The sequence below is a fragment of the Phyllostomus hastatus genome, unplaced genomic scaffold (genome assembly GCF_019186645.2).
Source record: "Phyllostomus hastatus isolate PE091 unplaced genomic scaffold, TTU_PhHast_1.1 phas_scaffold_216, whole genome shotgun sequence".
Taxonomy (NCBI): Eukaryota; Metazoa; Chordata; class Mammalia; order Chiroptera; family Phyllostomidae; genus Phyllostomus; species Phyllostomus hastatus.
Window position 1 is genome coordinate 23,574,934 of NW_025334018.1, and position 12,444 is coordinate 23,587,377.

A 12,444-nucleotide genomic window follows, 5' to 3' on the forward strand; every position below is an offset into this window, starting at 1 on the left:
AGAACTAATTCCTTTGACGTTGCACTCTATACCTACCAATCAGACACAGGTCTTTACTTTATCACCTTATTTGCATGTCAGTTTTTATATAAAAAAAGACACATCTTGCTCTGCCATTACTTTTTGGTTTTCCAGGTTTGAGTCTCTCTGTACCATGCCTGAGCCAGCCAAGTCCGCGCCCGCCCCGAAGAAGGGCTCCAAGAAGGCCGTGACCAAGGCCCAGAAGAAGGACGGCAAGAAGCGCAAGCGCAGCCGCAAGGAGAGCTACTCGGTGTACGTGTACAAGGTGCTCAAGCAGGTGCACCCCGACACGGGCATCTCGTCCAAGGCCATGGGCATCATGAACTCCTTCGTGAACGACATCTTCGAGCGCATCGCGGGCGAGGCGTCGCGCCTGGCGCACTACAACAAGCGCTCGACCATCACGTCGCGGGAGATCCAGACGGCCGTGCGCCTGCTGCTGCCCGGGGAGCTGGCCAAGCACGCCGTGTCCGAGGGCACCAAGGCCGTCACCAAGTACACCAGCTCCAAGTAGACGCGCGGGGAAGCCGCTTGCCTCCCAACCCCAAAGGCTCTTTTCAGAGCCACTCATGTTTTCATATAAAGAGCTGCGCAGTGCCATGGCTGTCAGTGAGCATTACTGCCATTGTTTAGGACAAGGTCACCGAGTTTCCGGGCGGTAGAGTCACTATCTGTACAATTTTGCCCGATCTGTGGGGGCCCAGGGTGTAAGCGAACACGTGTACTACAAGCCCTGGGTGTTTCTCCACTCATGAGCTCATATTTCAACATTTGCAAAGGGCCTGTGTGGCCTGGCTGCAGTGTTTCATGGAGCTGATGATTTGACCGTGAACTATCTGGTCTGGTTTTCTTTGTAGCGTCATCTCTTACCGCCTCAAGGGTGCACAACTACTTTTGAAAATCCCGCCCTTTAGCGGAATGCCCTCTAGGTGTCGCTGCGGTTCTTTGCCCGCGTTTCTTTGTGTGGCCTAATTCCCCATCCCCCGCCCTCTGCCTGAGGCCGTTAGAGTCCTGGCTAAGGGTTTTTATCCAAGCGTCTGAAAGAGCCAAGGGCTCTTTCAAGCCAGAGTTGAATGCCCTATTCTTCCTGGCAGGACAGCGGGACAACTGACTCTGATGAGCCGTGCTGCATTCGAGAAGGACCTCTATAGGGCGGCGCAGGTACTCAGTCAGGAAGGCCCTGTTCCTCTGCCTCAGGGACGCCCTGGACCTTTGCCCGTTGCGTGGTAAACCGGCTGCAGAAGTGCGCGCCAAACTTCATTTGCAGTGAGTCCCAGGCGAAGCTTGGGGGTCTGGAAGGGGAGGGTGACAAGAGGGACCTCTCGGTTCTGTATCAGCTCTGGTCTCCTTTCCTGGTGCAGCGGTGGGTCCCAGTACCCAGCCTGGGCCTCTCGCCGCAGTCGAGTCTCCAGCCCCAGCATCGCCCCTCTCCCGAGTTCTGAACCTTGTCTCTAGCAGAACTCCTCCGCAATGTCTGGATTTCAATGACTCCCATGTGCGTGCGTGAGCTCAGAACGCTGCTTCCTCCAGCCGTCTGCGGAGCACCAGCTCTAGCGTGGCCTTTCAGCATTCCAGCACACCTGTGTGACGTTTATTAAATTACCTTCGTAAAAATAACCGGTAGTGTTTTGTGGGGTTTTCTTTGTTGTTTGTCTGTTCCTGAATGGACATGCACGTGGACACCCGGGCACCAAGCGTCCTCGATTTAAAGAGCTATTTCTACTTTACTTTTCAAAGAGTTTGCTGAGGGGGCTCCTCGCACCATCGGGCACTTTGGAAAGCATATGAGACTCTTTCCTTGCTCTCCAGGAGTGCGCAGTGTCGGGAGGGTTTGTCGCCATCAGCTCTCCCAGGGAGGTCAGGTGCTGGGTCCCGCAGAGTGAACCGCGCGCTGCACGTGCTCCAGGGCGTCATCTGCCAGCCTAGCCAGGCCCTCCTTTCAGGCAGACCTGGGCCACGTGACAGATGAATTGGATACACCAGGGAAAGAGATGTAGCCTCGTGCTGGGGAGAGGAGAAAATCTTTGCAAACCTATGTCCTCAAGCGGTTAAGAAACCTATAGATTTCTATAAACGTGACTGCTTTCTATGTAGATATCTTTGAAAAATCATGGCATCGAAAGACATCGGCTGGAACTCCAGTTCTGCCAGGTAAATAAAGTCGGTTCTCACCTCCTCTGATTTTTATTTGCAAAATGATAATATTACTAAACTCAGCTTCGTTGACACTTTTCTTAATACACATACAGTGCTTATAATAAATTTAAATACTTTAGGGATATGTAGAATTCACGAAGTTATTTATGGACATTTGATCATTGCTCCTGTACATTAACTATGATTGAGGCCAGGTTTTTGAAGAAGTAGTATCATCAGAAGTAGTAACGATACTGCAGCGAGTAGAGGGAATGCTTATCCATGAGATGAGACTTCCTGCCATTGTAGCCAGGCATTGCAGACACCAGCAAAAACAGGCAATGTAAAATTGCAACTGGTCAAATTAGAGCAACGACCAAATTAGGTGAGCCTGAAATATTTAGAAATAATTTACATTCATCTATAGTGATTTTGGTATTTACACATTTAATTTCAAATATATAGCTATATTTAAAACCACATTAGGCAATAATTCTTCACCTTACATAAGCACATTAATTTTCTATCGCTGGCCTGATGAATTATCACAAACGTGGTGAAATGCACACTGGGAATTTTATAGGACTGAGGTCAGCGTTTGAACAAGGGTTGCACTGGGGTCAAATCAAGGAGCTGGCAGGTTGCATTCCTCCCTGCTTGCTTGCGCTTTCCAGCTCCAGAGGCCTTCCTCCCGCTGCAGCTAATAACGGCCCCTCTCCTGCAGGCCCCGAAGCCAGCCCTCTCTGGCCAAAGCGTCTCCTCCAGTTCTCTGCTCTGATTCCCTCCTTCGCCCTTAAACACCGCTGTAATCACTTTGGGTTCACTTGGATAATCTCCCCATTTTAAATTCAGGCAACTCCTCACTTCAATTTCAACTGCAATTTAATTGCCTTTGTCATGTAATCCAACATATTTGAGTTTAGAGATTAGGCGGTAGATTAATTGGGGTGACATTATTCTGCCAGCACACGAAGACACAGTATACTTAGAGTTTGAAAGAAAGGTGCACACAGTTCTCCCTGCTCCCGCGGTGGGCGTGGGGAAGACCATGTGGTGCACTGTGGGCCACGATTTCGGGGAATCCCGGCCCTCCTCTGAAGCCCGGGTAGGCTTGCTTGAGACACCCATTCAAGGGACGGTGGAAAGCAAAACCTGACTTTTTAATCTCTCTCATAGAGTACAGCTATTGGTTTATGTTTTAGGTTTTATTTTTACATTTTTCTCGCTTCTGTAGTTCTGTTGGAATGCTTATACACTCATTGTTGGTGCTGCCTGAGTGCACATTTGTGTGTGGTGTAGACAGTGGGAAGTTTATTATACAACAAATGAGACAGGAATGTACAGAATAATATTACAGTCTTCCTACCTGATTTGAAATCCTAAAAACATGTTGTATGCACATGTACAGCGTTTATCCCACATGAGATTCCGCACATGGAAACTTACTATCTTCCATAGGTTTGTAATCATAAGTCCAAAAGTGTACATTTTCACTATCATATGTGCCTACAGACGGCAGGAGAGTGGAGGTGTCTCAACTAGAATAACATGTTTGTTTTTTCCATTTAAAAAGTAAAATGTTTGCTGACTAGGATAAAAATAAACTGATAACAGTTCCATCCTGGGGAAAACAAGAACATAATTTAAAGGGGAGGCATCCAAGTATCTCTAAGAGTCCTTCTTTCCTGGACTTTCAGTACCACGAGCTATAATGTGGTATTTCACCAATGTGCTCAGCATTCAAAACATGTTAGGGAACTTTTCATTAAAACTAAGTGGCCCTATCCTGGGACCCTTTAAGTCACTTCTCGACTATCCTGCACACTAGTTGTCCAACTCCTTTTGTTTAGAAGTTACATTGTTGATTTAAGCAAATACACCCACTAGATGTGTGCAATGTGGTTCCAATTAACTGGAATTATAAAACCCTTTCTCTTACTTTTAAGAAGTATTAAACTGAAGCGCTCTTCACTTTTCTTGGAACTATGTGCCATGTAGGATGTCACAGCATGTCAGTCCTTTAGCCAGCTTTGCAGCCCAAGACAGTTGGAGAAATAAACTGGCCTACAGCGAACATGCCTTTCTTACTTTCAACCAAACGTTTCTATGTTTCAAGGTACTAGCACCGCACAGCAGCCAGACACTTAACCAGCACCGTCACTGTTAAAAGCCATTACAACTCTCATGCTGAAAAAGTGGGTGGCTCTGAAAAGAGCCTTTGGGTTTGCAGAGGCTGAAGCACATTACTTGGAGCTGGTGTACTTGGTGACGGCCTTGGTGCCCTCGGACACGGCGTGCTTGGCCAGCTCCCCGGGCAGCAGCAGGCGCACGGCCGTCTGGATCTCCCGCGACGTGATGGTCGAGCGCTTGTTGTAGTGCGCCAGGCGCGACGCCTCGCCCGCGATGCGCTCGAAGATGTCGTTCACGAAGGAGTTCATGATGCCCATGGCCTTGGAGGAGATGCCCGTGTCAGGGTGCACCTGCTTGAGCACCTTGTACACGTACACCGAGTAGCTCTCCTTGCGGCTGCGCTTGCGCTTCTTGCCGTCCTTCTTCTGCGCCTTGGTCACGGCCTTCTTGGAGCCCTTCTTCGGGGCGGGCGCGGACTTGGCTGGCTCAGGCATCTCCGTAGAAAAAGTGAAACAAAGAGAGAAAAAAGGGAAGTTATAAAATGTCCGCCGAGGTCTACAGTGTCGTCTTTTATAGACGCTTTATGCAAATAAGGCACTCAAGAATATCCAGATCTGATTTGATAATGTGTCAGTGACGAGAATATGTAAATTTAATTGCATCACATCACCTTTCTTATTGGTTGGCGATGTGAGAGATGATTTTTAACCAATCCCATCTCACGCTTAACAATTCCACCCAGCACTATAACTAGCGTCCTGTTGCTCCCTTCAGTACATTTCTTTTATTGTTTTTCTTGCAGCTGTAGTCCTAGTGTTACCAGTCAGCATGTCTGGACGTGGAAAACAGGGCGGCAAGGCGCGCGCCAAGGCCAAGACGCGCTCCTCCCGGGCCGGACTCCAGTTTCCAGTCGGCAGAGTGCACCGCCTGCTGCGCAAGGGCAACTACGCCGAGCGGGTCGGCGCCGGCGCGCCCGTCTACCTGGCGGCCGTGCTGGAGTACCTGACTGCCGAGATCCTGGAGCTGGCGGGCAACGCGGCGCGCGACAACAAGAAGACGCGCATCATCCCGCGCCACCTGCAGCTGGCCATCCGCAACGACGAGGAGCTCAACAAGCTGCTGGGCAAGGTGACCATCGCGCAGGGCGGCGTGCTGCCCAACATCCAGGCCGTGCTGCTGCCCAAGAAGACCGAGAGCCACCACAAGGCCAAGGGCAAGTAAAAAGCCTGCAGCAGCTCCAACCAGTTGAAACCAAAGGCTCTTTTCAGAGCCACCCATCTTGGCACTAAAAGGGCTTGCATAATCGTTACAGTAGTTTCTCAGTCTACAAGCAGAGGGCAGTATGAGAACACGGGGAAATAGGAAAGTATCCAATGGAGATTTACACCATGAAGTGGCTAGTCAGCCAGGAAAACAGACACACAGATACTTTGTATGGTGTAAGGAAGGGGATCAGTGTGGCGGGCCCTCAGGGTTAAAAGTGAAGCGCTTAGCACTCGGTTCTCGTTAGGAAAATCAAAACCACCCACTTTCTCTAAAAAGCTGAAATGCTTAAATCTACATGCGCTCTTTGCTTGAATTCTGCTGAGGTTGTAAATATTGCCACAAAGAGGTCAGTAAGCTTTTTAACCCGCTGCTCACACTTGACACACCAAGAAACTAGAAAGAATCATGACAGTAGTTTTCTGGCCCCTCCCTCACCGAAGGCAGCTGCAGCTCTGGGCCGGGACTGGAGTTCTGTCCCTGAGCCGTGTGAGTGGCAGGGAGGCAGAAGGGAGACCGTGCCTCAGCCTGTTCATCTTGGGCAGCCAATGTGTGCGCGGTGTGTGCGCACGCACAAAGGACACGGCCCCTGGGTACCGAAGGGAGCCTGCTGTCAGAGAGTCTACAGCATGAATGAGAGAAATAATGGAACAAAGGAGTGACAGCTGGCCAATCACACGTCAGGGCGGGCTTTTTAAACGTTACTGGCGCTGGCATTCTTGATGGTGACTAGTTTCTTACTTTTCAGAAAACAAGAAATGAAGCTCACTGAAATCAACACAAAATGAAACCACACTTTTATGGATTATTTGAAATTGGGGCATAAACTCACGCGAAAACCTGTATTTTATTTCAACTGTTAGTGGAAATCCAGTCCTGTTACTCAAGAAAGCGAACAAAAGCGATTAGACCACAGCGTGGGACCCAGGGACCAGACTGACCTGCTCTCACACAGAAGGTCAGAACCCGCCTTTTCTCTGGGGACGCCTGGCGCGGACCACCGCTGCTGTCAGCCCTGAACCGCAAAAGGAGGCTGTGCTCGAAATCATCGTAAGTAAAATGCAGCCTTATGCCCTGATGCAGCGCAAAAGCAACGTCCTTGTAATCCGTGGAATCTGCGTCTGTGGAAATCAAGTGAAACGAGTACCTGAATGAGCCCCTGACCCACTGGCTAGGCCTTTGCAGCCTGAAGAGCAAATACCGACCTGATTTATTTCACATAAAGTCTTTGTGCCATTCCTTTAGGACAGTTAACAAAATGTAAAGTTGAAAATAATGTACCATGCCTCAAAAATGTAAATGTTTCTAATATGTAGTTTACTGTTACGGGAACCGTCAGGAAGACAAGCCTAGCTCAGAAGGGCGTGTGGGATTATCACGACTGCGTCTACGCGGAAGGGAAGGGAGACAGATCAGTGACCCCATCATTTGCCAACAAATTATCTTGAGCTGAAGGCAGTTGAGAAGGTGCAATTGCCAGAGAAGCTCTCCTTTCCCTCTCCTTTTTCTGCCGCAAGTCAGAGATGAATCCTGGAGACCAGGGACTCTTACTGGCGACTCTTACCAGAGCCGCGGGCAGGAGGGGCACTGCAGACATCACTGACTCTCAGCTGCTCCCTTCCCTCCTGCACCTTTTGCATCTTACCTCCCCAGCTTGCCACCCTTCAAAGCCTCAAACTGCTGCTCCCTTTGTCTTGTTATTGCTTTACAAATCTGCACTGTTGTGTGAAGATGCTGCCTGAACTGAAGCGCAGGCCCTGGCCAGTTTGCTCAGTGGGTTAGAGCCTCCTCCCAATAGGCCAAGCTGGCCTGGGCACATACAAGAATCAGCCAAAGACTACATAAATAAGTGGTATGACAACTCTCTCTCTCTCTACCCCACTCCACCCCCAATAAGTTAATTAATTAATTAATTAAACTGAAGAGCTAAGGCACCTGTATGAATTACTTTCCTGCGTCTCTATGTACATGAAACATGGATGGTAATAAACTTTCATTTTTTTCTCTCTTGCTAATGAGTGTTATCTGTTCAGGGCACCCCATCAAGGACCAAGGTGAACAGAGAAAAAAAAATCTGCCTCCCTTACACAAGAAAGATTGAAATAAAATCCAAAGAGCAAATTTAGATCAAAAAGTGTTATCATTCCATGACACAGGTAGAGAATAACCTTTGGTTGTGTTTTCTCCTCTTTGAAAGGACAAGTATCTCGAGGTTTGCGTGGTTCTTACTATATGCTATTTTTGCTAAATGTTAAAATGTAGCACATATTTTGCAGACCCAACTGTACCTGGAGGAGCTTGACTGGAACCCACAGAGGTAAGTGTAGCCACCTGCAAAGAAATCAACACATAATGAACCGGTGAATGTAAGCTGCAGCTGAGCCTCTCTGCAGGGAGACAGAGCATTGGAAGTGAATCTGTGTCCTGTAACAGAGGCAAGTTAATACAATGAACTTGTGACAGCCACATCTCATTTCGGAACAGAGCATCTAAAGTGGAGTGCCCAGTGGATAATTCTCATCTCTAATGGACAGAAATCACTGACATTATTAAGTATGCTACAAATTAACATCTAAATTCCCAGACGGTGAACTCCAGGAAAGAGGGAGAGGTGTATTTACGTAGTGTAATTAAAGAACACTTGGGCAGGCCTTTCAGACAACCGTTTCATATGACAATGAAAGGAGATTCATCCACCCCTTCACCTTCATTCAATATTTACATATTTCTGGACAGGCTTCAGAGCTGCCCTGCAGTGCCCAGGGGCCTTTCCTGGTCCTCAGTGAGCCCACACCTGATGAAGAACCGGTTTCATGCCCGAACTCTCTGCCTTCCTGTATTGTGCTTGTCAGATTGCAGGTCGTACACTGAGGGAAAGGCGCTTGGTTTCCCAGAGCTAAACGGGAAAGGACCAGCACCTCCCCTTAGACCCTCTGTCTCCAATCGAGTCAAAGTCACATGACATCTCCTGTTCACCTACTTCCAAAAGGTAAAATCATGATCCATTAAATACAAAATGAACACATGTCAAAGAGTTTATCTGACTCACCAACAGGAAAATGTTATGATAGGCTAAAAGAACATTTAACAAATGATGATATTTATAGAAAATTTAACAAAGAAATTTTAAGACACTATTATTGATTTAGAGTAAAACAAAATTAGTTGATGTCCATGAAGCTATAAATCTTTATAGTCATATCTGTTGCACTGGACAGAAATTATTTGCGTCTCCACTAAATAAAACCCTGCAAATTAACAAGTAACATCACTCAGTTTTGTACCTTTTTTGTTTTGAAACTTTATTTTTTTTTAATTTTTATTTTTTTAGGATCCACATTTTAAAAACTTATTCAGGTACAGTTGTCTCTATTTTCCCACCACCACTTTACCCCACCCCACCCACCCACTCCAACTTCCCACCCTCAATCCTTCCCCTCTTTGGCTTTGTCAGTGGGTTCTTTAGACATGAACGAATTAATAATGAGATCAAGGAATAAAGGAAAAGCACCAGTTTGGTGGCTTTAATCAATAGTCAACAGTGAGACAATCGAAGTTCATTTTCATAGGACCCTTGTGTGACCTTCACTGTTTATGATATCGGACAACTTGGCTGATCTTTCTCCTTACTTTCAAGTCTCAGACCATTTTTCTTACACTGTGGAATCTGACTAGGAACAAAATAGAAACAGAAAGCGTGCAAGAAAAATCTCTATAAAACGTTATGGTCTAACTTTCTGACATTCTTATCTTGCTCATTAATCAAATAATAGAAAGTATAACTTTTTATTCTTTCTAGACTCCAATGCAATTGACCCAATGTTGTCTCAGTCTCTCTTGGTCTTTACCTAACTCCCAGAAACAATAAATTATTTCCTGTCCTTCCTTCTTTTCATGAAATGCTTTGGTATATCCACAAAATAATTTCTTTACACATCTGGAATGCACAGTCTCTTGTTCAGAAGCTTAAGCTCCTTTGGAAAACAATTCCTCTAATAATCAGTTTTTGATGCTTACTCTCAAAAAAACACGTGTTTGGAACAAAATTACTAGCCACAGATTTTCCAGGTAGTCTCCAGTTCCTGACACCCTGCCCATGAAGAATTCTAAGGTCAACAAGTTTTCCAGCATCCACCTTTTGCTGCAGAGCATGCCGGCCCAAAATAGGCCACTTTGACATGTGGATTATTTTGAGCTAAAGTCAACCGAGACCCACCAGAATCAATAAAAATGCTTACCTCTCCTCCACTACCTGAAAGAGTTTAAATAGAGGGCCTATCCCAGGAGAAGAACTATTGTGACAGAAAGTCTTTATCTGGACGACCTAGGACAGGGTGCCATCTAATTACCAAACATTTGCTCTCCCCCTGCCCTGAAGCCCCAGACCCCTGTCCTGTTCCTTAGCTCAGGGCTACCTTTGGGCCCTCTACATTTATAGGGTTCCTGCTGTACGAAATTAGTTTTTCTCCTGTTCATCTGTCTTATGTGAATTGGATTGTTAGAGCAGCCAAGTAACCCAAAGAGATAGAAGGAAAACAGTTTGTCCTCTCCTAAACTTTGTTGAGTAATGTTTTATATGAGAAACCTTCCTTGGCTGAAATAACTTCAATTTTTTGAGAGTGCTTCACTCCTGTTTGAGGCCAGTCTCTGTAGCTGGGTGTCTTAGAAACACATCTATGTCCACTGTATCCCAGAGCCCATGACAGCCAGGTTTGCTGGAGATCAGGAAGCAGAGAGAATGGAGAACCCTGGAGCAGCTCCACTAAAGAAAGCAATGCAGCCACAGACACGATTCTGGAGTTTCCGGTAACCTCATTTTGAAAAGTGACAAGATGCAATTATTGTAATGTTGGGATCCACCCTGCCTGGTATCAGAAGCTGTAATTCCCCCCAAGGCTAAGGCTGAGGGAATGACCTTGGACCATAAATCACCAAGGAGACAAGCTTATCTCCCTGGCAGGAGCACCCCTTCTGCTCCTTTTACTTCACCCTACCTGGCCCCCAGTGCTTGGTCGGTTAGCCAATGACAGGTAAGAGTCCCCCAAGGGGGGGAATGATCTAAGACAGGCACGATCACGTGGGAGGCCCCCAAGGAAGGATTTTGGGGGGCTATAGCAAAAGGGGGTGATGGACCCTCTGTCCTAGGCTTTGACAAAACCTGAGCCCTCATTTTCTACGAGAAAATCTCCTAATCTCTTGGCTGCCTTACTTCCCTTGCTCCACCTAAGCCTGAGACAATGACAGAGGGTGGTGCAGCCCTGTGCTGGAAAGGGCGGGTTCCCCCTTAGGTGATCAGGCCTAAGAAAGAATATGTAAAATCCTGTGAAACCTGCTTTGTTTAGAATGTTCTCAGTTGAATGATAAGGGTACAGGGAAGAAGTAAGTTTGTTCCTCAAAGTTTTACAGCTCTTTAGCTGTCTGACCCTGACTCAAAATAGGCCCTCAGAGTTCTTTGTTATCTATTGTTTGGTCCTTACTTCCTGGCAATGATTAATGAGCTTTACCTGAATTCTTGTGCAAATGAACCCAATAAAAGTCATTGAGGAAAAGGCTCTTGGCCCTTCTCCTTTGAGAGGTTTGCCACCTTCCCCCCGCCCAGAAGACCATGTCTTGGTAGACTTATTCTCACCCGTGGCATCTGGGGGGTCCTGCAGGCAGAGCCCCCCCCCCACATTGTAATAACCGAGCCCTTGCCAGGTGGCTCGGTTGGTAGGAACATCATTCCATACATGGAAAGGTTGAAGGTTTGATCCCTGGTCAGGGCACGAACTACAAGCAACCAATCAATGTTTCTCACTCTCCCACTCTCTTCCCACACCCACTGTCTTCCTCTTTCTCTAAAATCAATAAACATATCCTTGGATGAGGATAATAATAATAATAATAAATTGCATTTAATCTAAACATGCAAAGTATTTTATTGCAATAGGTACCCAATATAAAGATATCATTGCATTGTAATATTTTACATTCCTTTGATCAGCCTAATTTTTCTAAATTTGGTGTATATTTTATTCAGTCTGATACTATTTTTTTCTTTGAAAAACTTGATTTGCATTTAAATTCCACCAACTGTAGTGTGAAAAATTTAATTTTGCATGCCCAAGTGGTTCAAACATGCCTAAAAAGTTTCAACAACTGAGTGGAGCATCAGCTTTTTAATTGAAAACAAAACTTAAAGGTATTTAAATTTTTAAAAAATATAATTTAAATTTTGGCTCATCAACATCAGCCACATTTCAAATGCTCACAACTGGGTCGGACTATTTCATCAGACAACGCAGTCCTCGGGGGAATCCGTCTGGGTGCCCGTGTGGTGGAGACTGGTGGATAAAATCCCAGACAGACAGACTTTCAGGGGAAAAGCAGGTTCACAGCTCTTTCTATAAAAAACTAACTAATTAACAATAATAAATTCTATATAAATTTAAATATTATCGTGTAATTTGGCACTGACTTCAAAAATCAAACTTTGCTTTTGATAGAGTGGTGGACATTATGAAAGAAAAAAAAGACACACAAACATAGGCCCAGATTGCGATATACGGGATTGAGAGGTTTAAGGGTCTTGGGGAGAAAGTCAATCCGTGGAGCATTAAGGCTGATTTCCTCAGGTAAGTCCAGTTTTACACATAAGAAAGGTCCACACCTGTGGGAAACTTTACAGCGAGACATGCTAGGAAGCAAGTTCTCAAACCCTCCGAGATCAAGAGCTTTGCAGTTTGTTTGTTTGGGGTTTTGTTTTTGCTTTTTGTTTTTTTGTTGTTTTGTTTTGTTTTGGGTTTTTTGGGGGGTTGTTGTTGTTGTTGTTGTTTTAATGGATTTGGAACTAAGGAAGAAACCTAAAGATGGGAGAAAACAAGTCAGGGGTCGGAATAAAAAATAGTTAACATT

General features: G+C 45.9%; 3 protein-coding genes across 3 annotated transcripts; 2 read left to right on the forward strand and 1 right to left on the reverse strand.

Annotated features, from left to right (window-relative positions):
• The first annotated feature begins 154 nt into the window (after positions 1 to 154).
• LOC123804801 (histone H2B type 1-C/E/F/G/I) lies at positions 155 to 606 on the forward strand. Its single transcript, XM_045817281.1, has one exon. The coding sequence runs from the start codon at positions 155 to 157 to the stop codon at positions 533 to 535; it is 381 nt and encodes a 126-aa protein (XP_045673237.1). The 3' UTR covers positions 536 to 606.
• Positions 607 to 4,353: 3,747 nt separating this feature from the next.
• Positions 4,354 to 4,806, reverse strand: LOC123804805 (histone H2B type 1-C/E/F/G/I). The gene has a single exon (XM_045817286.1). The coding sequence runs from the start codon at positions 4,779 to 4,781 to the stop codon at positions 4,401 to 4,403; it is 381 nt and encodes a 126-aa protein (XP_045673242.1). The 5' UTR covers positions 4,782 to 4,806; the 3' UTR covers positions 4,354 to 4,400.
• A 285-nt stretch (positions 4,807 to 5,091) lies between these two features.
• Positions 5,092 to 7,523, forward strand: LOC123804795 (histone H2A type 1-H-like). The gene is made up of 2 exons (XM_045817274.1): positions 5,092 to 5,500; positions 6,299 to 7,523. The coding sequence occupies exons 1-2, from the start codon at positions 5,116 to 5,118 to the stop codon at positions 6,310 to 6,312; spliced, it is 399 nt and encodes a 132-aa protein (XP_045673230.1). The 5' UTR covers positions 5,092 to 5,115; the 3' UTR covers positions 6,313 to 7,523.
• The last annotated feature ends 4,921 nt before the right edge of the window (positions 7,524 to 12,444 follow it).

Excerpts from the sequence above, each read along its gene's own strand:
- LOC123804801 (XM_045817281.1), top strand. The coding sequence starts at position 155 with ATGCCTGAGCCAGCCAAGTCCGCGCCCGCCCCGAAGAAGGGCTCCAAG.
- LOC123804805 (XM_045817286.1), bottom strand. The coding sequence starts at position 4,781 with ATGCCTGAGCCAGCCAAGTCCGCGCCCGCCCCGAAGAAGGGCTCCAAG.
- LOC123804795 (XM_045817274.1), top strand. The coding sequence starts at position 5,116 with ATGTCTGGACGTGGAAAACAGGGCGGCAAGGCGCGCGCCAAGGCCAAG.